Source organism: Rhinoderma darwinii, chromosome 1 (genome assembly GCF_050947455.1).
Source record: "Rhinoderma darwinii isolate aRhiDar2 chromosome 1, aRhiDar2.hap1, whole genome shotgun sequence".
Classification (NCBI taxonomy): Eukaryota; Metazoa; Chordata; class Amphibia; order Anura; family Rhinodermatidae; genus Rhinoderma; species Rhinoderma darwinii.
In genome coordinates, this window is record NC_134687.1 from 476,961,451 (window position 1) to 476,987,888 (window position 26,438).

General features: G+C 40.8%; 1 protein-coding gene across 11 annotated transcripts in view; it reads left to right on the top strand.

Annotated features, from left to right (window-relative positions):
- PITPNM2 (phosphatidylinositol transfer protein membrane associated 2) overlaps nucleotides 1-26,438 on the top strand; it is a 352,986-nt gene that overhangs the window by 305,555 nt on the left and 20,993 nt on the right. For 8 of the 11 annotated variants that reach the window (XM_075834044.1, XM_075834086.1, XM_075834087.1 and 5 more), the window contains 8 exons: nucleotides 2,584-2,748; nucleotides 4,947-5,150; nucleotides 7,963-8,111; nucleotides 15,815-15,931; nucleotides 16,255-16,371; nucleotides 20,002-20,150; nucleotides 22,036-22,185; nucleotides 22,268-22,451. In XM_075834044.1, coding sequence (XP_075690159.1) covers nucleotides 2,584-2,748; nucleotides 4,947-5,150; nucleotides 7,963-8,111; nucleotides 15,815-15,931; nucleotides 16,255-16,371; nucleotides 20,002-20,150; nucleotides 22,036-22,185; nucleotides 22,268-22,451 — 1,235 coding nt within the window. The remainder of the gene's footprint in view (nucleotides 1-2,583; nucleotides 2,749-4,946; nucleotides 5,151-7,962; nucleotides 8,112-15,814; nucleotides 15,932-16,254; nucleotides 16,372-20,001; nucleotides 20,151-22,035; nucleotides 22,186-22,267; nucleotides 22,452-26,438) is intronic. The other 3 variants (XM_075834088.1, XM_075834089.1, XM_075834090.1) reach the window with 2 other exon arrangements.

The following is a 26,438-nucleotide window of genomic DNA, read 5'->3' on the forward strand; positions in this document are numbered from 1 at the left end:
CTTTCCCTTTGCACTAGTTTTAATAAACCCCCCCCCCCTGCCAAATCTCTAAAATGGTTCAATGTTTCATTATTGTTTTTTCTGGGAACACTATTATAATTCTTATGGGAAGAGCCTTCGGTGCATTCATGGTCAGATCCAACATTTAAAGTGGATAGGCTTAAAAAAAAATTGTTGGAAAATGTCCATTGTGTGAACACAATATTTCCTTTTCCTCATGCATTCTTTAAGAACTCACAGATAGCAGGGTTCAGGACAAGTTTACCTACTACTGGTGTCATGTAAACATTTGCCAATATATGGTTATCCTTAAAATTTTAGATTAGAAAGAAAAAAGAATCTGCTTTTTTCCGTAAACCGTGCCACTCTTGTCCATGGGATGTGTTTGGCATGGCAGCATGGTTACATAATGCTTAGCACTGTTGCCTTGCAGCTCTTCATCAAATCCAACCAAGGGCAACATCTGCTTTGCGTTTGTATGTTATCCCTGTTTGCACAATCCAAAAACATTCAGAAAGGCAGAGGTCGCAAAAACGCATAAGACTGAATGCTGTTATGAAACAGGAGAGGTGCGCCGCGGCACTACTCTCGTGTGCAACCTGTCCAGGAAACTTATATTAAGTAGCATGGTCAGCAGCATATAATATTTTTTTTTATTGACAAGCAGTGGTATCTTTAGTAAATGGAAGAATTTTTACTTTGACTACGATCTTGGACCATTTGTCTTTATTAGATTGTGTTGGTAAAAATCCTTCCAATTTGACAGTTACTTATGTTTAGTGTATGATCTGTGTGTGTATAATTACTCATATATGTACGCAAGCATTGTTAGGCTTCGTTCACATCTGGTCAGGCGTTACCTCGGATCTTTCCCTCAGGGGAACCAATGAACGGAATCCAGACTGAAACAAACGGAAACCATAGGTTTCCGCTTGCATTACCATTGATTTCAATGGTGACGGATACAGTGCAAATGGTTTCTGTTTGTCACGGCTGTTTAAGGGTTCCGTCGTTTTGATGGAATGAATAGCGCAGTCCCTGACCGTACAACAGTGACAAATGGAAACCATTTGCACCGGATCCGTCACCATTGAAATCAAACCTATGGTTTCCGTTTCTTTCAGTTTGGTTTCCGTTCATGGGTTCCCCTGAGGGAAAGATCCTAGGGAACCCATGACCAGAGTCCCAATGGAGATGTGAACGAAGCCTTAGAAAATATAGTAATTCTCAGCATACATAGGGAGCCTTTTAACATCAGGTATGCCTATGTAATGTTAACTTGAATTACCGCAAATTATATACTACTGCTTGGCTAAAAATACTTTAAAAAAAATGTTGAGAGGCATATTCCTACTCTGCTGGAAAATACTTAAAGCGACCTCTGCAGATAGGGAATTTAGATGAAGTGATATGAGAGCCCCACTGGGGAGAGCGAGTGATCACTTCTGTACAGGCTGCAGAATGTGTTGGCGCTATTTAAGCAACAGAGATAAATAAATAATTGCAGCTCATCCCTGTTCAAGTAAAAGGGGCTGAGCTGTAACACCAGACACAGGCCATGGACAAGAGTGGCGCTGTTTCTGGGGGAAAAAAAAAAGCAGACCGTTTGTTTTTTTAAAATTCTGCACAACTCTAGTTCCCAACCCGAGCTTCACTTTAACCAGTGATGTCAAATGACAACCCTAGGTATTAGGTGTAGCCTTAATATTTTCCGTTCACAATCAATCTTTTTTTTATTTGTTTTGTTAGGGACATTCTATATGGCACAGAAATGTGAATCTCTGGCCTGAGAACAAACATTTTTTCCTTCACAATCTGTATGCAAAGGACATTTTCAAAATCGGTGGTCCATCAAGAGGCCTCACTTCACTTTGCTAGTTTTTTCTTAGCACATATAATGTCTTTGTTCGTAATGAACCATATGAAACCAGTATATTTTCCCTGTTTTTTTTGTTTTTTTTCAGTCTGCAGTAAGTTACCACCAAATTTCCTTTTTTTTTTTTATAAAAAAAACTTATTTTATTTCTCTCCTACCAATGACATGCTCCCATTATTGCTTCTAAATGCATGTTTATATATGTGTATATGTATACATAGGCAAGTTGGTGTGTGCGTGCCCATATAAATATATCAAGTACATATATATGTATATAAATGTCATTAGCTTAAGGGTTATGCATTGCATTAAAAAAAAATGATTTCGTTTTTTTTGCCCAGAACCGAAGCAAATGTGATATATATAATATATATGTGTGTGATAGATATATATATATATATATATATATATATATATATATATATATATATAAATTAGCATTTCCCCTTCCCCCAAACTTTTGCCATTAAATAAACTCCAGGCTGATATTTCATTTGCTTGTCTTTGTATTGGTTTGACAATTTATACATCCTACTTTGTGTTTCTGAATGCTTTATGATGTTCACATCTGAGGTGTTGCATCTTCATCCCCCCTAATGCCGCCTTGTTTTCTTGTCCTGTTTGGGTCTAAATTTTTAATTTTATTTTTGTTTTGTTTTGTTTTGTTTTTCTCCCTGTTCTCCTGTTTTGTTTTTTCGGTTTCATAGCGGATGTTGTTCAGTTTCATGGTACAGTCTTCGTGGAAAATGCCTCCCCTTCCTCCCCCATAACAGCTCCCCACTTCAGGGGGTACAGAAGAGCAAGTGAAATCAGCATTGCAAGTCAGGTTTCTGGAATGGCCGACAGTTACACGGCTTCAAACATAGCCAACAGTAAGTGCCTTGTTGCCTAACAAGTGTGATCTAAGATTCCATAGCACTTGTAGCCCTGTAGATTATAAAAGATAACAATACTTATTGTGTCACTGGTGGTGGAAGGACTAAAACACCGGAAGTAAACAAAAAATATTAGTCCACTCACCGTGCACCTAGAATATCAATGACGCCACGCTATGATCCAATTCGGTGCTGCAGACAGGACAACTCTGGGTTGGCAGCAGACGAAGCAATGTATAGAGATCAAAAAAGTAACGTCCGGCACTCGATCCAATAAACATTGGATCGAGTGCTGGACGTTACTTTTTTGATCTTTATACATTACTAAAACACTAGCCCTGTCCAGAAAAATCTTATTTCAAAGTTTCAACTATATGTGTGTGTGTGTGTGTGTGTATATATATATATATATATATATGTGTATATATATATATATACATATGCATATAATTTTTGTAGACCGTCTAATGGGCAAAAGCCACCAATTAGAAGACCGCAGCAATATATTCAGTGCTGTGATACAGGAACTGTTAACAATTGGAGACTATGTTTAGTATTAATCTACCCATTTGCTTATATAAAATGTAATTATTCAATTGTATGAAGTGTCAGAGTATTGCAGCTGCTATTTTCAGGTAGTCAGTGACTTGACGCTTGAGGAGCTGCAAATAACCTGAAGAGGTTGGGTGGGTGTTTTGTCTTATTACAGGTGAACCATGCTATTTATTTCCTGCTTGGCATACATGGCTCTCACATGCTTCTGCTCTAACATGCATAGTTCAGATATATCTATATATATCTATATATATATATATATATATCTATATATATATATATATATATACTTGAGTATTTTTCCCATGCTGTACAATTCAGAGGACGGCTTTGGGTATATCGGATAGCCCCGCTCAGTTCATTAGCTTCCTTCCTTGCCAGTTGTTCTTTTTTGACGAGAGCATATCCATATACCGGGTGTAAGTATGCCCCAAGATGTAGATTGGTTTTCCCCACATATACAATCTCTTTGTGTATGACTGTGTCCAAATGCTTTGCTTCCTACTGTCATTGGAGGTATTTTCTCCTGCATGTTATGAGTGGATTGTCCGTCCAGTGTGCAGAACTGCTTTTACATCCTTAGATGCTTCAGAACTGTAATTACGTCCTCTCCACCTGCATGAATCTATCCTCACATCCAGTCACATTGCTGTAGATCATATTAAAATAGCTTTACTATAGAGAAGTGCCATTTCCCCATAACCCATAAAATTTGCTCCTCTAATTTTCACACAATCCAACTACACCTGCATGTATTCTATACTGAACTGAAAGTAGCAGCAAGATTTTACTGTGATGGTTGTCCTCAACAAATAACTTGTATCGCTATGGTACAAGACTTTCGCAGAACTACCAAATATCTTCTTAATCAGTGGGCTGAGGCTAGAAAAAGGGATCCTGAACGGCTAACAAAATCTTAAATTTAACTTATACCCAAGCTGTAAATAATTATTTTAAGTAAATGTTACCAAAGAGGTATATGATAGAAAGCAAATAGAGTTTGCAATATATACTGATTATTACAGTACCCAAAGTGAAGAGAAACGGTGTCCCATACAGTCTGGTCTGTGACCAGCTCATTGCCTTCAAATTCTCTAGTCATTGTGGTCATATTTAATGCTTAATAAATCTTAAATCTTCATGCCGAGAGAAAAGCGGCTTATAACAAATCATTCCTTATTCTAGTATTGTCCCGTTCATCTGCTTTAAAAAATGGATTGAAAGGGTCATTGTTCAAAAGATAACATCTAAGTATGACCCCAGAGATTTCCTTCTTACTCTAAAAGGCCATGGGACCCTGTTTCTGCCAAAAGTTCCCATGAAATTCGGCACTGCCGGTCTCACCAGAAAGAACAGCTTGGAAACTGTTCCAGATTTTAGGAGCACTTGTGGACTTATAAGGAACACATGCACTTTTGGCACCTTTTTAATCTGTGAAATGCCAATATTTTACAGTCTAGTTGGTTTTCATGTCTTCCAGCAATTGATAATGACATTTAATACATCCGGTATAGAAGAGAGCACACTGCTGATCACATTCTCTGATGATTAAATACACTTTTTGCTGGAGAACATAATAATTGTGACGTGATTTTGCATGTTTTGTGGTGTTAATTGGTGTGTTTGCTTTGTTCCTTTAGAAACAAAAAATCATCTTAACCATTCCAAAAAGCTAAGTCTTCTGTCACAACTTGCCCTCCCTTACAAACCTAGCACAAAAACAAGTTCCCCCACAAAACTTAATCAGTACCATACTGAGCAGAGTCACATAGGAAGAATGCTAGAGGTGGGGGATTGGAAGCACAGCACCAGCCCAGGCATCCAAGGCTCGGACATCTCCAAAGGTATTCCAGATAGAGAGGCTGTCGTACTATTAACCCATCCAAGGCCAGCATTCTGGGATGTAACCCCTGTTCTAGGCACATTTATTCTGAGTCCTTCAATTACTTTATTGCCAGGGCTATTGGTACCGAGCAGTAAAAGCTGATAAAAGTCTTGACACTTCAAATCTCAAAAGGTTAACATGCTGCTTACAATGCCATACCATTTTTTTTGTATGTGATGTTTATTTCTTTTTATTATATGTTGCCTTCATTTAAGCATACCTTGGGTTGTAAACATGTGTCTCTGTCATTTTGTTTCTTTCACCCTTCCACAGGAAAGAAAAACTAAACCTACTGGTGTTGTATGTTTAATATATCAATAGAGAATTCCCTACGCCATTGAACAGGGTGTATTTCTATTGCCACGTCTTTCTGGCTCAAAAACTACCTGCAACTTAGTTCTCCTACCTTACAGTGGACTATTGTCCTATTTTTAAGACATAAAGCTTAGGGTCTACAAAGTAATGCTCTACTGTACGTTCACTATAGGGATATTGGAGGTACTAATACTACGTGTCGGTTTATAAATAGGGCACAGGTATAGATGTTATTTTATGCCCCCCAAAACAACATGGACACCTTTTGAATATGTTTTTTTTAAATTATATTACATGTACTTTTATAAATAAAACGGATTTGCAATTGGTTTTCATTAAAAATGTTCTACCTCATGGCTTCTGCAGCTTGTATGTATTACAATACAATGCCCGCTGCACATTGCCGTTCTGTGCTCATTCCATCAGACGTCTCTCTGTCAGGTCAGTTTGCAGCCCCTCTCTTTGAACGCTAATCTAAACTGAAATTGAATACAATCAAATAAAATAAACTCATATGAAATACGATTTGAGCTTAGATTAATGTTCAGGAAAGAAGAGAGCACAAAGGTGTCCATAGTTTTTATGAAACAAGACAAAAAAATATATTTAAGAATATAGAGAGAAATTAGTAAAAATGTAATCACCAGAACATCAGACAGCGACTTTTTACTCTCTCAATGAGAGCTTTTTCAAGCAATACTTTTTTCCTTGGCTACAGTGCTGCTCCTTACTAGTTGTTATCTTTAAGAATATAGATGCTCAGACTGGCAACTCCGTATTATTAATCGGCAGCCCAATAGAAAATTCTGCTTATTTACGAACCTCCACTCAGACTTCTGCTGGTTTTAGAAGCCCCTGTATTATTTGTTTGGTAGTGTTGGAATGTTGAGTACCAACATCTGTCTCCACCTATTTGCTGCCCTCGCTGAGGGCAGCATAAGATAGTAGCAGAGGTGTTGGTTTCAGCATTTTAAGCATTTGTGTAGGTGAGGTGTACTTTTTCTAAAACTTAGTTTAATTGGTGCATCACACTGTGAAAAAGTGTCTGTCATATTCATGATGTGGCAATAATCCCTGCCCTCCCGCCGATGATTGACCGTTTTCACTTTATTGTTACTGTGCATAGCGGGAAAACTGTAAATCAGCGGCAGGAGGGCGGGGTTATCGGCTCCTCCACAGCGCGATTAAACTGTATATTTTACAAAAAGTACACTTCGTCTACACATAACACTTAGAACGCTAAATCAGCATCTCTGTCACTATCTTATGCTGCCCTCCAATGAGGACAGCAAAAAGATGGTGATAAATGCTGGACCGGTACTTTCTGTCCACATGTCTGTACTTAGCGCCGTGCAATGACATTACCATTTATCAAAGCTTCTTGGTAAGAAATAGTCACCAAAATGACATTTAATGAATTGGTTAACAGTATTGATGTACTGTTCCTGTTCTATAAACTAATATCATTGACTGAAAGTTTATAGTAAATGGAGTTATACATATATGAGCTGAAGATTTTTTTTGGGGGGGTGGAGAACATTGCTTTGGTCACCAGTCACATGTCTTTTGTACCAGAATGTCCATGTTTGTTCTAGATTTACATTTTGTCTGCTGGAAAAACTGAAGCAGATGGCTCGATCTGTATGCTATGTTACCGAGAAACTGCACAGCCTGCTATCTAAGTATTCAGTATAAAAGTAGTGTGCTAAATTGAGCATTCCTGGGCCTATACACCACACTCTAGCACATTACATGAATTATATAACCAAAGAAATCATGAATGTGCACACATTTTTCTATGTTTTGCCCCATCCAGTGGTATTTAAATTTAATGGGTTCATAGCAAACTGTGTTTGTAATCGTTGTGGGCATGGAATTGTCAGATGTATAAATAATTATATTTGTAGTAACACTCCATGGAATGATTTATTATGTAATGTTCTTATAGAATAGACGCTTGTTAAGCATTTTGGGTTTGTTAGTTTGCATGAGGTAACAAGTAATGGTTTACACTAGCAGAACTAAGGACCTTAACTTGCATGTATGCTATGAGGAAAGCGATCTTGGTATGTTTGGAGGTGTATCTAGTATGGAAAACTGCATGTAAAGCACGTCTTTAGCAGGATTTTCAGCTTTTTTTTCTTACAAGGTCGAACAAAATTCTTGTTGTACAGTGTGTATGTATGTATGTATGTATATGTGTGTGTGTGTGTGTGTGTGTGTGTGTGTGTGTGTGTGTGTGTATATATATATATATATATATATATATATATATATATATATATATATATAATATATTCTAGGCTACTTATACAATAGTGGCAGCCATTTTACAAGCATGATGAAGTATAGTGAATCTGCCTTAAAATGGCTGCCATGATTGTGTGCAGTTACAATTGTTTCCTTACTTTTCATTTCTGTAAACTTTGAAAGGTCATTTTTTTCTTCTCCGTTAGTTGCAGCGAAGTGGTGGGGCACAAAAAGGATTGACTATGCCCTCTATTGTCCGGATGCCCTCACTGCTTTCCCAACAGTTGCTCTTCCACACCTTTTCCATGCCAGTTATTGGGAATCCACAGATGTTGTTTCATTTCTATTGAGACAAGTGAGTGATACATTTGTGTTTATTCAGTATTTCTGTTTTGATGTCACTGTCTGACTAGCTTTGTATTATCATAACTAAATGTGTTCACGCTAGTTACATACTGCTTCAATGACCAGTTTCAAAATAAACATAATAATTGAGGAAAGCATTCTTGAGATGTGCGCAATAACACGGTTTTATTTTAGCAGTGAATTTTGTAAACACATAGGGGTGCACACCTCTTTAGAACTTCCCAGATGTGGCAAATTTATTAAGACAGGGGTCGTGGCTGGACGAGCTGGAGAGCAGACGTGATTGAGGAGTGCTCTCCATAGGCCTCAGCTATACAGGGACAGACCGGTGACAGCATGGGGAAAACCCGGACTAGAAAATGTCCCCAGACACAAGGGGGTTCGGATACCCCGATATCGAAATTTTTTCAGCCGCTCTGTGATGGCGATTTTGGGACGGAGGGTGCCGCGACGCCGGCATTGCTGGAAGCGCCAGCACTGAGTGCATAGCACAGCCCTGCTCGGATCGCCCGTCGGGTGGAGGAGATGAGGTCTCCGAGGACCGGTGAGCTGGCCGCACGATGCCTTACTGACAAGGCGAGTGCCAGTGGAGTGAAGCAAGGATGACACTTACCTGGTGCAGCCGGAGTCGACACGTGGCAAGCCCAAGATAGCGGCTGCCGGAATCGGAGAGTGGAGGAGGACAGAGAGGAGGATGTAGAGGTGAGCGGTGTGGCTGCAGAGCCTGCCCCTGTGTGTGGTCCCGATGAGGGCCTTAGAGCAGACGGCAATGTCGCTGTGCCGGGGAGGATATTTTGGCAGAGTCCACCCAGACTCATGGAGAGTCAGGCCATATTGAGGGGGATATGGACGATTCCTCCTCAGATGAAGGGGAGTGCCCCCGGTGATGTGCCTGCCTCGGAGGTCTCGTGGAGAGATAGGGGGGTATCCGCTCCATTATCCCCTTTCCAGGAGAATCCTATGGGGGACCTGTCGCCTCCAGAGCTTGCGGCCCCAATGCTCCGAGGCCACCCGGAGCTACAGGCCTTGCTTGCACTTCTACCATCCAAAAGGGACATGGACATACTAGCTTCTGACCTAAAAATGGCGTGGCGACGTGACCTACATGTTGTACAGTCTGAGGAGTCGACCCTGCGATCAAAAGTGGGGAAACTGAAATCCTTGCAAGAGTCTATGTCTGCTTCCATTCAACAACTTAAAGAAGCGCAGAGTGTCTCCTCTACTAAGCAGCGTCACCTTCAAGCGCAATTAGATGACTTAGAAAACAGGAACAGACGGAATAATATACGTCTCAGAGGTTTGCCGGAAGCGACGCGTACCTCAGATCTGATTCCAACCTTGACAGGTATCTGTAACACTTTGCTTAATCGACCAGTGGATACTCATATTGAGATTGATAAAGCCCACAGGGCCTTGTGGCCGAAGAGCGCTGATTCCACGAGACTACGTGATCTCATCTGTCGTATCCATTATTATGGCTTAAAGGAGAAGATTATGCAGAAAGCGAGATTGCAGAACGAGATCGATTTTGATGGCGCAAAGTTACTCCTGCTTCCAGATTTAGCGAGACGTACGCTGCAGCAGCGTGCATTGATGCGACCTCTCGTCTGTTTTGCAACAGCGTGGAATACCCTATAGATGGGGCTTTCCGTTTGCCCTACATGTGCGAATAGAGGACAAGGCCGTTTCCTTATATACGCATGCTGATATTCCAGGTATTTTGCGGGCCGTAGGTTTTCCCACCATCTCCTTGCCGGACTGCGACGTCTTCCAAGTGGCTCGTCTACTGGGGCAGGGCACTGCTTCCGTCGTGGTGCCCAGGCCTGGAAGGAGGGAGAGATCCAGATCGCCGTTGCCACAGAGACCGCATTGGAGACCAAGAGCCTCCCCATCAGGACATCGAGAGCGTTAATTTACTTTTCTTCCCTCTTAGTTCTTTTATGTTGCAGGTACTCGCCAAGTTGGGGATTTTCTGTGTTTTTAGTTCCAAGAAGTTTGTAACAGGGTCACTTGCTGCTTCATGTTGGATTTGAGTATGGTCCCTGTTTGTACTTACTGTTGGTCTCTTCTTTAATTACGAGTGGAGGTCTGATGAGGGCATTTGCTAGGCTCATATGTACCCCCTATCTAGTTCATCGCAATGTAAGGAAGGTCTGTCCCTAAAATAGTTTTGTATATCCCTTTTTCAGAGTGAGGTGATTACATAGGCTGTGGAGTGTCGATTTATACACGTGTCTTACTGTAATTGATAAAGTTTCTCTGTTGTACAGTAGTCTTCCTTGTCCCCCACATAGGAACTCACTGAGAATTGGTCGGTTCTCTGTAGTGATACAGGTGCTTAGTGGCACGAAATAGTAGTTTCTTCTTGACAGGATGTTTTGCTTGTCTTTATGTTTTTTGTATTTTTTCTTTTTTTTTTATGCTGTTCTATAGAAATGCAATGTATACATGGAGGGTTCGGAATATAATTAACGGCATTGATATGTTTGTGGGCACCGCGGCGACGGCTTTGAATTTATTTGCCTTTACAGCTAGCGGCATCAAGGGTATCCTCGCGTTCTTGGATAATGGCAGATTTTACTGTTTCATCCCTGAACGTGAAGGGATTTAATGTTCCAGAGAAGAGGTCGCAGATCTTGTATTCCTCGCACAAACGGAGGACCCAGGTTCTTTGTTTACAGGAAACAAATTTTCAGACGGACCATATTCCAATGATTAAAAATAAATATTACCCGATAGGCTATCAGTGTAGTAACCCGAATGGTAAAACTAGAGGTGTTTCTGTATTCCTGCACAAATCCTTCCAAGGGAGGGTAGTGGATTCCTTCATGATGCCGAGGCACGGTTTCTTTTCCTGAAATGTGAATTGGGTAATCGCACCGTTACGGTGGCCAATGTTTATGCTCCTAACACTAACCAAGTCCCTTTTTTCCTGAAAATATTAGATGCTTTTGGATCCTTTTCATCAGGCACTCCTATTTTGTGTGGGGATTTTAATTTGGCCATTAACTCCTTAATTGATACATCTTCCGGGCGGACTTCATTGGCATATAATAAATTGAGGAAGAGGCTTAGAGATATGCAACTTTGTGATGCGTGGAGATTAGCTCATCCAGATGATGGGGATTTCTCCTTTTTTTCTTTTGCTCATAATTCATATAGCAGGATAGATTATATCTTGGTTCATCATAGCTTATTATCCTTTGTGGTGGATACTTCCATAGGCAATGTGTTTATCTCTGATCACACTCCGGTGTTTTTTGTTTTGCGCTTTCCACCACAGAGAATTTACCTGGCGTCTCAACGAGTCTTTATTGAAGGATTCCTTGTGTATGTTGGAGTTGAAAAGGACAGTGGAGAATTTTCATGAGGATCATGCATGGGATACTACTGCTCCTGCCGTGAAGTGGAAGGCCCTCAAATGTGTTCTTAGGGGGGGTTCTTATTAAGCATGGTTCTCGTCTCATGAGGGAGCGGAGGCGCAGCGTAACACGCTTTTAGCCCAATTGCAGGCTTTGGAATCCCAACATAAACAGACGTTGCAGGTGCGTACACTTAGGGAACTTACTAGAACACGCCACGACATTCAGCTTCTCTTGGATAAGAACAATGCTCGGCTTCATCAGGTATGCTCGCGCTTTTACTATGAGTGGGGTAATAAGGCAGGGAAGGCAATGGCTAGAGCAATACGGGATCGTGCGGCTCTTTCTTTTATACCCTCTAAAAGAACTGAGTCGGGTGAGTTGGCGTACAAGGCGGAGGATCTAGCATCGTCCTTTTGTGCGTACTATTCCTCGCTTTACAATTTGCCATCACCAACTTCTGGTAATATTCCTCCCGAGCCATTGCTCTCTCTGTCTGAGTATATTGAGGATACTGCGCTGCCTACATTGACGTGAGATGAGGCTCTAAGTCTGGATCTGCCGTTCACTAAGGAGGAGATAGTACAGGCTATTAAATCCTTATCAGCTGGGAAGAGTCCGGGGCCGGATGGGTATACGGCGTGCTTCTACAAGTAATTAGTAGAGGAATTGGTGCCATCATTGCTGGAGTCGTTTAACTCGATATCTGGCCATGCTAAATTTCCTGATTCATTTCTGCAGGCTCATATCACGGTCATACTAATAGAGGGTAGGGATCCGCAGCATTGTGCAAGTTATAGACCGATCTTCCTCATCAATACGGATGCTAAGCTGATAGCAAATAGACTGGCCGGGTTCTTGGGCTCGCTGGTTCACCCGGATCAAGTGGGTTTTGTTCCATGGTGCGAAGCCAGAGATAATACGCTTAAGACCTTCTCCTTGATTCATCATGTGAAGCAGAATAACATTCCAAGTATGATTCTGTCTTTGGATGCGGAGAAGGCCTTTAATCGGGTGAACTGGGGGTTCCTGGAGGCGGTTTTAGGTCAGATGGGGGTGAGTCAGTTAATGCAGGCACGTATACTGTCTCTGTATAATAGTCCTCAGGCGAGAATTAGGATCAATGGCTCACGGTCTGCTCCATTTAGGATTGGGAATGGCACTAGACAGGGATGCTCACTTTCTCCCTTGTTATTTGCTGTGGTTATGGAGCATCTCCTGGTAGCAGTGAGGAACAATAGAGATATACGGGGTATTCAGGTGGGGGATATGGAATTTAAGGTGTCTGCGTTTGCGGATGATTTATTATTTTATATTACACAACCACATTTATCTTTGCCGTCTCTAATGAAATCGATACGAACATATAGTTATTTTAGTAGTTATAAGATGAACATCTCTAAGAGTGAAGCCATGAACATCTCTTTACCGGCTTCTGAGCCTGGTCAGTTGCGTAGTAATTATTCTTTTTCATGGAAGACTGGCTGGCTGAAGTATCTGGGGGTAAAGATACCGGTGGATCTTGCGGATTCCTACTCTCTCAATTTCCTGCCTCTTCTCCAAGCTATTAGATCTGATTTGGCCAAATGGGATACCAAGGATTTTTCTTGGTTGAGAAGAATTAGTGCTGAAAAAATGAACGTCCTGCCTCGGTTGATGTATCTATTTCAGATGGTTCCGTGTACACTCCCTAGACAGTTTTTCCTTTTATCAAATAAAGCCTTGACCAGGTTCATTTGGCGATCTAGACCACCTAGGATTGCAAAAGCTACCCTCATTAAGACGAAGCGATATGGGGGATTGGGGCTCCCTGATTGTCAGACCTACTACTTTGCGGCGGTGAGTGCTCGAATTTTGGTTTGGTTCCATAATAAAAACTCTAAGTTATGGGTGAGGTTGGAGTACTTTTTGGCGCCGGTTCTCCTCACTGCACTTTTGTGGCTTAGATCGCGGTACTACACAGCTAGATATAACACCCTCCTCCCTTTTGTAGCAGGACAGGTAGCTCTCACAAATAAACGGTTCCGGGGCTTTGCGGTAGTGATACCTTCAGATGGTCTGATGGTGTCGATATCCCACAATGCTGATTTTCCCCCTAGGCTGCATCCCAATTTTCTCTCTTACTCCTCTAGACCTTTGCCGCTGACTTTCCATCCTGTTTTAACGACTCAGGGTCTTAGGTCTTTTGAAGTATTGGTCCCGGACATGGAGAGATCACTAATTAGATGGTGGGACTTTATGCGGGTACAACACTTTTATAATGCTAATAAAACGAAGCTGCATCTGCATAGGGACCTGACACCGCTGGAGCAGTTGTGTGTTGCTTCTATTCCTCCAGTTAAAACTATCTCCATCATTTACAACTTTCTGCAGGATTTAAGTAACGACGTACCGCCGTCCTTTGTGAAGGGGTGGGAGAGGGAGCTTGCCTCGCCCCCATCGCCGGCTGACTGGTCGAGAGCGTTTGCCTTGTGTCATAAGTTCTCTATCTCTTGTAAAGCCCAGGAAACGAACTATAAGATCTTATCTAGGTGGTATAGGGTCCCGACGTTGCTCCATTCCTTTTATCCAGAGGTACCAGATGAGTGTTGGCGGTGCAGCAGAGCAGGTGGCACTATGTTGCATATTTGGTGGGGATGCCCATTAATACACACATTCTGGGCTACAGTAGTGGGCCTGATTCACAAGATCACGGGTCAGGCGATAACCAATACTCCGGAGGTGTTGCTTCTCTCCATGCTCCCTGGCGCGATCAAAGGGTATATGAAAACCGTGATTAGTTTCCTGCTGATCGCGACTCGCACTGTTATCCCATGTCTTTGGAAGACCAGTAGCGTGCCTGCGATTACTGATTGGTTTAAGGAGATACTACATCTGCAGAGAATGGAGGAGGCAACACAGGCCCAGCATATGTCTTCAGGGCATGTGAGTTTGGTTTGGCAGGAGTGGAGGGAGTTCTGTGAATCTGAGGATTATTTGGTATATGCCTAAGCGCCATAGGGAGGGGAGAGCGGGCTTCCTTGCAGTTTGAGTCCGGATGTCGTTAACTGGGAGTAGTGGGAGTGCATGCCCGATACGGATAGGGACATTGCTGAGACTTGGGGGGGTAATCTGTTGGATCCGACTGAGTTCTCTTGTTTTGCTTCTATTTTTTATCCTCTCTCTGACATAGGTTATGTATATCGGTGTTTGGTGCTGCTGAAGGGTGCTGGTTCTGATCGCCGTGGTGCCTACAGTCCTGATAGTATTGATGGTCTTGTATTGATATGTATATGCTTCCTAATATCCATGTTTTCTGTTCCCGGTATAACTTTTCCTTCTGCTGGCTTCTGAGCTGTATCTACATCTACAACTACATCTGCTGTATCTTGTGTTTTGGAACTTTGTATGCATATTACCATAACATTGTTTTGTAGCACTTTCCATGTATGCTTGTTGTGACTATGTTATGCTTCTACTGTATATTGATTCAGATGAAAATATAAATCAAAGAATGTAAAAAAAAAAAAAAATGTATTAAGACAGAAAATGAAATCTAAGCCAGCTATGGGCAGGCGTAGATTTGTGGCAACATTTTTCCCGTCTTTAGAAATGATAAATATTTTGGAAACTTGATGGCCCTGCCCCACCCAGTTAACCCCACCCACTTTTCTTGCCACTTTTTGACAACCCAAATCTTAGCGCAAATATTTTGGACTTTTTTGTATATGGCAGAAAGCCGATAATAATTTCCCCCTATAGTGTACCTGCTCGGCATTACACATCTATTTCCTAAAGAAATAATAAGACAGGATCCATAGATGTAGGAGAACCAAGCACCAATGAAGAAAACTACTTTTTTATTTAAACATAATAGACTGGATGACAATAAAAACAAGGAATCCTAGTGTAGTTGCCTAGATTCCTACTTTTATTAGCGTGTCATGACCCAACCCAAGTGGTTATGTCACGGTATATCCTACTTCTATAGGTTATGTTTAGAATTGCTGTACGGGTCAAAAGACCTACAAAATGAAGACATATGGAGAAATTTACAAATGATGTAAGTAGATATCATACATCGATTATTAAATCTTTACAGACTCTAAATACAGTGTTTGACAAGATTTCTAACTATTTTTTATAATTTGTGTAGAAGTACATTGTTTTAATCTCACATGTTGCAGCCTGGAGAAGTAAGGACATTGTGTATTCAGAAATCTGTTATTTGCTCATCCACTTAGTTATAAAAAGAAAAAGGAGTGGAAAAAAATGTTGGGTTTGTGGCGATCATGGATTATGAAAATTATACTGCCGACTTCTTGAAAAGTCATGACTATGTTCATTTCAGGTCATGAGACATGAAACGGCAAGTGTCTTGGAGTTGGTTGGAAAAGAAGTTTCTGTGTTCAGCCCATCAAAGCCAAGGGAGAAGTGGCTAAGGAAAAGAACACATGTAAAACTACGGGTAACTTTGTCTCAAACACTTAAATCATTCCCCATTATTAACCTGATATTTTGCCATTTAAATCCTTATGATATTTTCTATAATTGATATAATTTCCATCATGTTAGAGAAAAACGTATAATAGAAATTGTTATATGACGTATAAACATACAGCAGACAAGTAGTTCGTTGCAGCGGACACCGCTTCTTCTATTCTCTCCTGTTCCATTGTCATAACAAATATGAAAAATGAGAGCAGAAATCTGTTTCATTACAATAGACCTGGACAGCAGAATATCCCTCTGTACACTTTCATTATTAACCCCGTATGTTCTACCTTTCAGAATGTTGCTGCCAACCACAGAATTAATGATGCTGTAGCCAATGAAGATGGACTGCAGACTCTCACTGGAAGGTTTATGTATGGCCCTCTAGACATGGTCACACTTACGGGGGAAAAGGTTGGTTGTATGGACATCCTTTTTCATCTTACAGATGTAACCACTATATATAATTCTACAATACAAATAATACTGCTCATTTCCAGGAGAAAAACATAAATAATGGCTAAATCATTTAAAAAAAGTTAATAAGGATTTATGGCGGGTAGGGAAGCGCGTGATAATACAAACAAAGCCCTAGATCTGATAGGCAGTGCTAAATCTGATGATCTGCCAATTATTCTTCTTTCGACGGATGCTGAAAAGGCATTAGACCGTGTCAATTGGGTCTTCCTTGAGGAGTCGCTTCACAGCATTGGTCTGAAAGAACCCATGATGACAAGGATCCTCTCTCTTTTTATTCTTCGTCCTCGGCCAGAGTTTGGGTGAATGGTGTCCTTTCGGAAGATTTTAATATCCTCCGTGGCATCCGTCAGGGTTGTCCTTTGTCCCCCCTTGATTTTTATACGGACTTTAGAACCCTTTCTCCAGAGGGTTCGTGCTAACCTAGATATAAATGTAATTACGGTCCGAGATAAAGTGTTCAAAGTGGCTGCGTATGCCGATGACTTGTATTTTTTGTTTCCCAACCCACCATATCTCTTCCAAACCTGATGCTTGAATTTCGGAACTATGCGAGCCTTTCCAACTTTAAAATCAACTATTTAAAATCCGAAGCTTTGAAGGTTACTCTGCCCTCTATCACAGTCCAGTCTTTACGCGATGCGTTTAGTTTCTAGTGGGCGACACGCTCGATTAAATATTGGGTGTACAATTACCTGCTGATCCTGTTCTACTCTACCAGCATAACTTTGCACCTCTCCTTCAGAACATTAAGGCGGACTTTGATAGATGGACAAAGGGAACTTTCATATGGTTTGGCCGATGATCATTAAATGAATGTTTTACCCCGCGTCCTATATCTTTTTCAAATAATCCTGATTAAAATCCCACCAGCATTCTTTAACGCTATCGTATCCCTTCAAAACTCCTTTATTTTGGGTGGAAAACCAACATGCCTCAAACGTACGCTTTTGTGCAGACCTATGGATCGAGGCGGGATAGGTCTTCCAGACTTTAAGATGTATTATACAGCTTCTCATATTACTCGAATGCTGGACTGGTGCAGACATGCCCTGTTCAAACCATGGGTATTCATCGAACAAAGTTTTACCTGAATTCCACTAAAAGCTCTTCCCTGGCTGGACAGATCCCAAACTCGCTCCCTATGTCTCCACCCAATTATAGGTCCCACTCTAGACTGTTTCCGCGAATCCTATGTAAAATCACGTTTACTTCCCCCTTCTTCTCCACTCTATCCTATTTTAGGAAATCCAGCTTTCCCTCCTGGATTCAACGATCCAATGTTTCGGCATGGACAGAGGCTGATAAATTTAGAACACATTTTGGCACTGACCTACAGTGGCCCTCTTCTGAGGAACTCTCCTCAATCTTGGAGCCTTGTGCTCTGGACACTCCAACTCAAACACTTCTTATCCACTCTCCCCACAAGAAACTCCTATGTACGGGAGAAGACTATTTTTTAAACTCTCTGCCTTGGGACAAAATTCTTGCACCATTCCTTGTCACTGACTTATAAAGTTCTCTTAACACCTCCGAACCAATCACCTCCAACGTACCTCTTGCAGTGGGACGCAGACTTATATATAGCTCTCTCCCCTGAACAGTGTTCCAGAATCTTTACCCTTATGCCCAAGACCTCCATTAGTTACTGATTTCAGGAACCTAATTATAAACTTTTATCACGTTGGTATCGCGTTCCTACTCGCCGCATGCTATATTCCTGTACGCATCCTCAATGTGTAAAGGTGTAACTCTGAGGAGGGCACGTTTTTGCACACTTTCTGGTTTTGTGAGGTTCTGACACCATTTTGGGAGACATTTACCAGGGTTATCCGCACAACTACTGATTTGACAATGGAAATGGGCCCTGCACTGTTCCTTCTACATCACTGCGAGATTCCAATCCCGATCTACAAACGCTTAATTCTGAGACATCTAGTTGCTGCAGCTAAGATGTGTATACCATTGTTGCGGAAACAGCAGAGATCTCCTCCAATTTCACTCTGGATATCTAAGGTCAATGACCTGATGACCATGGAAAACTTGTCGTCTTCTCTCTCAGACGATCATGATCGATTTTACAAGACCTGGAATCTTTGGATAGATTTCCAACATTCCGCAGAATACAGTGCTCTCCTGAGCAACCCTTCATTATGTTACCACTCTTGCGTAGGTGTGTAGCCATGATGGGATTCACTGATTTCTTCCCCTCTCTTTTCATTCTTTCCCCTTTCATCTATCTTTCTACCCCCCTTCTTCATTTTTCTAGATCCGGGGGTGGTGGGAGGTACAGGATTTAGTGCTTTTTGTTTACATACATGTTATTGTTTTTCTGACTTTGTCTGCATACTGTACAATGTCAACATGTCGTTTTCTACCTGACAGTTAGATGTCCTGTCCCTTTTGTAACCACCTATGCCTTATAATTTTCTAAAATTTCTACTAATGACAGAATTTACAATAAAAAGTTAATAAAGCAGGTTAAATGAGCAGCAAGCATAGATGACTCCAAATGGGTAGCAGAAGTGCATCATGAGCAATGCAGTGACATTTATTTGGATCTTCCAAATGTAGAATGAATGTTATCTGCGCTTTGCTGCATTGTTCTCCTTCTCCGGGGTGACAAGAGGGCTGGAAAAGTGAAAACATTTGCTACGAGCAATAAATGTCATAAGGCAAATATACAAAGGTCCATGAAGCTGAGATTTTCTAGGGCTTCCTTACACTAAAAACAACCTGTATCTGTGGAAATGAATGGAGGGAACCATCTGGTCACCATCAGCATCATTATTTCATAAAATAGTTTGGTCTGCAAGGTCAAAAGATATTATATTGTGAGGAATCCTCTGAAGGTAAGACAGTATGTTGGCTTCCAGGACCACTGTAAGTGTCATGTCCTAGAAAAAAAATGACTGATGGTTACGCTTTAAACAAGAAATATGACTGCAAATGTTTAAATTGTGACATTTTAAGTAGTCGTATTCAGTTATGTTGATCCATACGTGTCAACTCTATCACCAGAAATAATAGTGCCAGTAAAGTGCCTCGCCTAGTTTGAGTGACCCCTATAAACTAAAATGCCAAAAGAGTGCCCCCTTGTAAACAGTGCCAACACATGGCTTCACTTCCACAGCTATAGAATTAAACAATAAAACTCTCGCTGCCTCCAGCTGCCACTAGGGGAGCTTATTTACATGCGTATTTATGCAGCACCCATTGAAGTCAATAGGAGCAGTATAAATTATGCAAGCTCCCCCTAGTGGCGCAACAGCATTTGCGGGAGAATATACCAGCATAGCAGGCAATCTCCCATATTTCGGGAGACTCTAGACCAAACTTGGAGAGTGAGCAAATGTGTGACTGGGTTTAACTGAAAGCAATAGAAAGTATTATTAATAAGTACAGAGAATACAGTCTATTTGAATAAAAATAATACAGTCAACTTTGGTGTCACATGGTAAGCCAGTCAGCAACTCTGAAAAAGAGTCATGTGATGCAATCTGTGTTAATCATGTGCCTCATTAATTGTAGTTTTCTTATTTTGTGATATATATATTTTTCTTCTAGGTGGATATTCATATTATGACTCAACCACCATCTGGAGAATGGGTTTACTTTGATACTGAAATAACTAACAGCAGTGGTAGGATTTCTTACGTGATCCCGGAACATAAAAAACTTGGAGTTGGAGTATATCCTCTCAAAATGGTTGTCAGGTATTGTGATGTTATGCAGAAATGCTCATTTTATGACGTTTGAGAAGATAGATAATTTTGCTATTGCCTCAAAAATTGGGTGATTCGTTTTGTAGTGTTTCTTTTTCTTTTCAATTGTTTTTTTTATTAATTTTCAAATACGCAAGATACATACATTTCAAAGAATCAAGAATTTCAATCACAATAGTTTGCAAAGAAAATATACATTGTACAGCCTATTAAGTTCTTACCTATCTTCACAGGATTATAGAAAAGCTAAACGAATAGGATTGGCAAAGGCTGTATGCAAAGCAAAGTGTTGAAATGTTAATCGTGAGGAGCGAGAGGGGGGAGGACAGGGGGTGGAATAATGAGGAAGGAGGGAGAGAGAGTGGGGTATTAAAGAGTATTTAAAGAGGCTCTGTCACCACATTATAAGTGTCCTGTCTCCTACATAATGAGATCGGCGCTATAATGTAGGTGACAGTAATGCTTTTTATTTAAAAAAAACTATTTTCACCATGTTATTAGCGATTTTAGCTTTATGCTAATGAGTTTCTCAATGGTCAAATGGGCGTGTTTTACTATTGACCAAGTGGGCGTTGTACAGAGGAGTGTATGACGCTGACCAATCAGTGACCAATCGGCGTCATACACTTCTCTCCATTCATTTAGTCAGCGCATAGGGATCCTTTTAGATTGCTTGTTCTGCTGTAACCACCACAGAAAGAGTAACGAAGTGCCGGGATTGTGAATAGACATCCCGTGGAATGTCTATTCACTGTCTAAACACTTCAGTATCGTTAATGTGTTAGTATAAGACAGCACATAGTGATCTAAAAGGATCCCTATGCGCTGACTTAATGAATGGAGAGGAGTGCATGATGCTGATTGGCTAGCGTCATACACTCCTCTGTACAACGCCCACTTGGTCAATAGTAAAACACGCCCAGTTGTCCATTGAGAAACTCAGTAGCATAAAGCTAAAATCGCTAATAAAGTGGTGAAAATAGATAGTTTTTTTAAAATAAAAAGCACTGCTGTCACCTACATTACAGCGCCTATCTCCTTATGTAGGAGATAGGGCACTTATAATGTGGTGACAGAGCCTCTTTAAAGCGACAAGTTTCTAGTACAGGGAAGTTATGGCAATTAGCGTATAATAGTCATAGTACATCCGAAGACCAGGAAATCACTGTGAATCTGAAGCAAGTTTGATAAATTGTTCTGAGGTTCGTAAAGAAGTTCATGGTTCCCATAACGTGGAGAAGCGAATATGGGTAGCGGTTAGAGAGGGCTGCTGTCTCTTCAATATAATAGATTTGATCTACTTTAATCACCCATTGCGTTAAAGTAGGCGATTGAGTCGTTCTCCAGTTTGGGGGGGGGGGGGGATTATAATGGTTCGTAAAATTTGGTCTATTATGTTGCATATAGATCTGATAGGGCTAGAACAGATTCTCAGAAATTTCTAATATCGGGGCAGAGCCACCAAATGTGTATATAGGAGCCCAGGTCGCAGTGGAAACATACCTTTCTCAACTGACTGCTCTACTGGTCTTCAGCGTCATACACCGTTCCATCCTGAGCTGTCAGTCACCTACAGAGGGGAGGGGTTAGAGCTCAGGATGGCGGACACTTGCAAGCTAATTTGCATACTGTGTGGGAGAATAAAACGACTTTATTTACAGTTATGCAAGGACTAAGATCGTCGACATAGGTATGTTTCCACTGCTTTCCACTATACCTGACTAGCAGTGTCGGCGGTTTGGGGGTAAAAACGACTGACAAACTCACTTTAAGCAAAAATAATCTGAGCCGCTTGGGCTTCTTTCTCTGTAAAATTCTGAAATTATTTAATTTGAGGGTTGAACTAAAATATGTTTTGGTTTTTTTTTCTTTTTAGGGGAGACCATACATTTGCTGACAGCTACCTCCATGTTTTACCAAGAACAACAGAATTTGTAGTGTTCAGCATTGATGGATCTTTTGCAGCCAGCGTTTCCATTATGGGCAGTGACCCCAAAGTCCGAGCGGGAGCAGTAGACGTAGTGAGGTCTGCTTCCTCCATTGTACAATAGTTCTGCTATTCTTCTTGTATAGCCAGAACCCTTTTAATACTTTCTTTGTTTTCTTAGGCACTGGCAGGATCTTGGCTACCTCATTATTTATGTGACTGGCAGACCTGACATGCAGAAGCAAAGAGTGGTAGCATGGCTTGCACAGCACAATTTCCCACATGGTGTAGTGTCTTTTTGTGATGGATTGGTCCATGATCCTCTGCGACACAAAGCAAACTTTCTGAAAAGCTTGATTCAAGATGTAAGGTCCATTCAATTTATCATGTACACTATGTATGGCTTTTTAGTGTCATGGTTTACTGTATGTAAATGAACTTCTGCGCTCCCATCATGCCTCTGGCACCTTTCTATAATCTCCAGCTGCATACGATGTCAGAATGCAAGATTTCGCTATCACAATAGTTAGTCGCTCTGACTAAAAACAGCGCTACAAATAACATTTATCGACGATAACCAGCAAGATCTCGCATACGATGCAGCTTCTATGTATCATAGTATACATGGAAGCTGTATCGTTATCTCTCAGCCTATAGTTCTTTTATTTTTAATAAAATTCAATTAGAAAAGTGATTTAAAACACATTGATTCATTTAAAAAAAAATCCATTCAAAGGTGTACATAGCCTTTAAAGCGGCTCTGTCACCAGATTATAAATGCCCTATCTCCTACATAATCTGATCGGCGCTGTAATGTAGATAACAACAGTGGTTTTTATTTTGAAAAACGATCATTTTTGAGCAAGTTATGAGCAATTTAAGATTTATCCTAATTAGTTTCTTAATAGACAACTGGGCGTGTTTTTACTTTTCACCAACTGGGCGTTGTGCAGAGAAGTGTGTGACGCTGACCAATCAGTGACCAATCAGCGACCAATCAGCGTCATACATTTCTCATTGTTCCAGCCCAGCTTCTTTCACTGCACAATCACACTGGAACAATGAGAAGTGTATGACACTGATTGGTCAGTGTCATACACTCCTCTGTACAACGCCCAGTTGGTAAAAAGTAAAAACACGCCCAGTTGTCTATTAAGAAAGTCATTAGCATAAATCTAAAATTGCTCATAACTTGCTCAAAAATGATTGTTTTTCGAAATAAAAACCACTGTTGTCTACATTACAGCGCCAATCAGATTATGTAGGAGATAGAGCATTTATAATCTGGTGACAGAGCCGCTTTAAATTGACAGTACTATTCCAGGTGTGGTTCTATTTTATATACCATTGGTCCAGCTTTAAAGGGAACCTGTGACGTTGTACATGGTGTCCTATCTGTGCAGAGCGTGATGTAGAGCAGAAGGAGCTGATTAAAAAAGGTTCAGTAGATACAGAATTTATCTCTGCTCACTGGGGTTTTAGGAGTTCCATGGGAGGTCTCACTCAGTGACTGATGGGAGTGATGATAATCTCTCCACAGTGCTGCCAATATGTTGGCACTATAAAAGCAACAGGAAATGATTGACAGCCTTCCTGTATGAGCGTGCATACAGAGATTGCTGCCACTAAGTAGGACTGCATGCCTGTCGTCGTCACGTTCTATGTATTAACCATTTCAGGACCAAGGCCAACAGATGCCTTAAATGCCCACAGGAAAAATTCACCTTTTGGAATGACGCATTCTAAGGGTGAATATTCTCGCTTTTTTATTTATTTATTTTTTTCATACTTTGGCTATTTATTTTTTTGTTTGCGGAACATGTGAGGCTTTAATATGGTACCAAAACAGAACCAGTAACTATTACGTTTTATATTGGAGAAAATAGGCAATACTAAGACAAAAATGCAAATTTCCTTTTTTTTGTCCTCCTAAATATTCAATATAATTACTTTACCCAAAATCTTTCTATCACAATATAATCCTCTTATTCTCCCTTGTATAGCAATATTCAGTATGTACATTGCCCAACACACATCATTGCTATAACACTGAGAACAGCGGTGCCCATATTCATTCTAGCTTGTCCCCCACCGTTAGCTCGTCTTTGGGATCGGTAAGAGGGTGCAAAGTACCACATTTTTTATTTTAGTTTGCGAAGAACAGATAAGGCAGGGCTAGAGAGATGGAAAATAGTGACTTAATTATTTGTGTGGATTTTGGGTATCATATTTAGCGTGATAATGTCACAATTACATAGGTGCATGACGCCCATCATTTATTCTGACAATACGGGCGGGAGGGATTGTGTGTGTGTATATGTATATGTATATATGTATATATATATATATATATATATATATATATATAGCAAAAAGAAAACCGCAGCACTCACTAGAGAAGATGTATAGGTGCCAAGCAAGCCGTCCAGATCCAAGGACTAGGTAATATACAAAAATGGAAATCTTGCAGCACTCAAAATAGTGAAAATAAAGTGGTTTATTTCAGCCAACAAACAGCGACGTTTCTGTCCTACAATAGGACCTTTATCAAGCTTGATAAAGGTCCTATTGTAGGACAGAAACGTCGCTGTTTGTTGGCTGAAATAAACCACTTTATTTTCACTATTTTGAGTGCTGCAAGATTTCCATTTTTGTGTGTGTGTATATATATATATATATATATATATATATATATATATATATACATACATACAGTTAGGCCCAGAATTATTTGGACAGTGACAGTGACACAATCTTCATGATTTGGGCTCTGCTGCCACCACATTGGATTTGAAATGAAACAACTGAGATGCAATTGAAGTGTCGACTTTCAGGTTTAATTCAAGGGGTTGAACAAAAATATCCTGTGAAACGTTTAGGAATTGCAGCAATTTTTCCACATAGACTCCTCATTTCAGGAGCTCAAAAGTGATTGGGCAAATTAACGTTACCATCAATAAAAAAAATCTTTAATACTTTGTAGAGAATCCTTTGCAAGTAATGACTGCCTGAAGTCTGAAACCCATGGACATCACCAAATGCTGGGTTTCCTTTGTGATGCTTTGCCAGGCCTTTACTGCAGCTGTCTTCAGTTGTTGCTTTTGTGTGTGTCTTTCTGCCTTAAGTTTTGTCTTAAAGGGAATGTGTCGCTAGAAAAAAAAAAATATTATTTTTTTTAAACAGTTAGTGTATAAGTGATTAAACATTGTTCTAATTTTTTCACGAGTCAGGAAATATTATAAATTAGATTCTAATTTATAACATTTCCCAGTGCTGGTCACTAGATGGAGCAATTCCCAAAATTGCAGCATTGGCATGTGGTAAAGCAACCACATTGCTTTATGCTGCAAAATTTGAGAATACACACTCGCTCTAGTGAGCTCACAGAATCCCCCCTCCTTTATCCTGGCTAGTGCCAGGAGAAAGGAGGGGATTGAACGGTCAAACCTCCTACACTGTGTGTCGCCATTTTTTGAGCTAACACACAGTGTAGTAGGTTTACATACAGTAGTAAACACACAGTAAAACACGTACATACACAGACCTAACTTACCTGCTCCTGCCGCCGCCGCTCCCTCCGGTTCGTCCGCTCCGTCTGCTCCCTCCGCTCCAAGTGCACAAGTCCGGAAGCCGCGACCGGAAGTAGTAATCTTACTGTCCGGCTGCGGCTTCCGGTCCACAAGAAAATGGCGCCGGACGTCGCTCGGCCGAAGTCCTTCAATTTGGACTGTGTGAGAGCGGCGCATGCATTCACTATGGGGCTGTATGTGCCGTATTTCATGTCTGTATGTGTCGTTAATCGACACATACAGAGATGGAAAAAAAATGGCAGCCCCCATAGATAAGAAAAAGTAAAAAAATAAAAAAAGTAAAACACAAACACACAAATAATTTTTTTTTTAATAAAACACTAAAAGCAAATTGATATAAAAAAAAATAATTCGCGACACTCGTCCTTTAAGTGAAATGCAGCTCGATCGGGTTGAGATCTGGTGATTGACTTGGCCATTGCAGAATATTCCACTTCTTTGCCTTAAACTCCTGGCTTGCTTTCGCCGTATGTTTTGGGTCATTGTCCATCTGTACTGTGAAGCGACGTCCAATCAACCTTGCTGCATTTGGTTGAATCTGAGCAGAAAGTATATCCCTGAACACTTCAGAATTCATCTGGCTGCTTCTGTCTTCAGTCACATCATCAATAAACACCAGTGACCCAGTGCTTTTGGCAGCCATGCATGCCCATGCGATCACACAGCCTCCACCATGTTTTACAGAGGATGTGGTGTGCTTTGGATCATGAGCCGTTCCAAGCCTTCTCCATACTTTCTTCCTCCCATCATTCTGGTACAGGT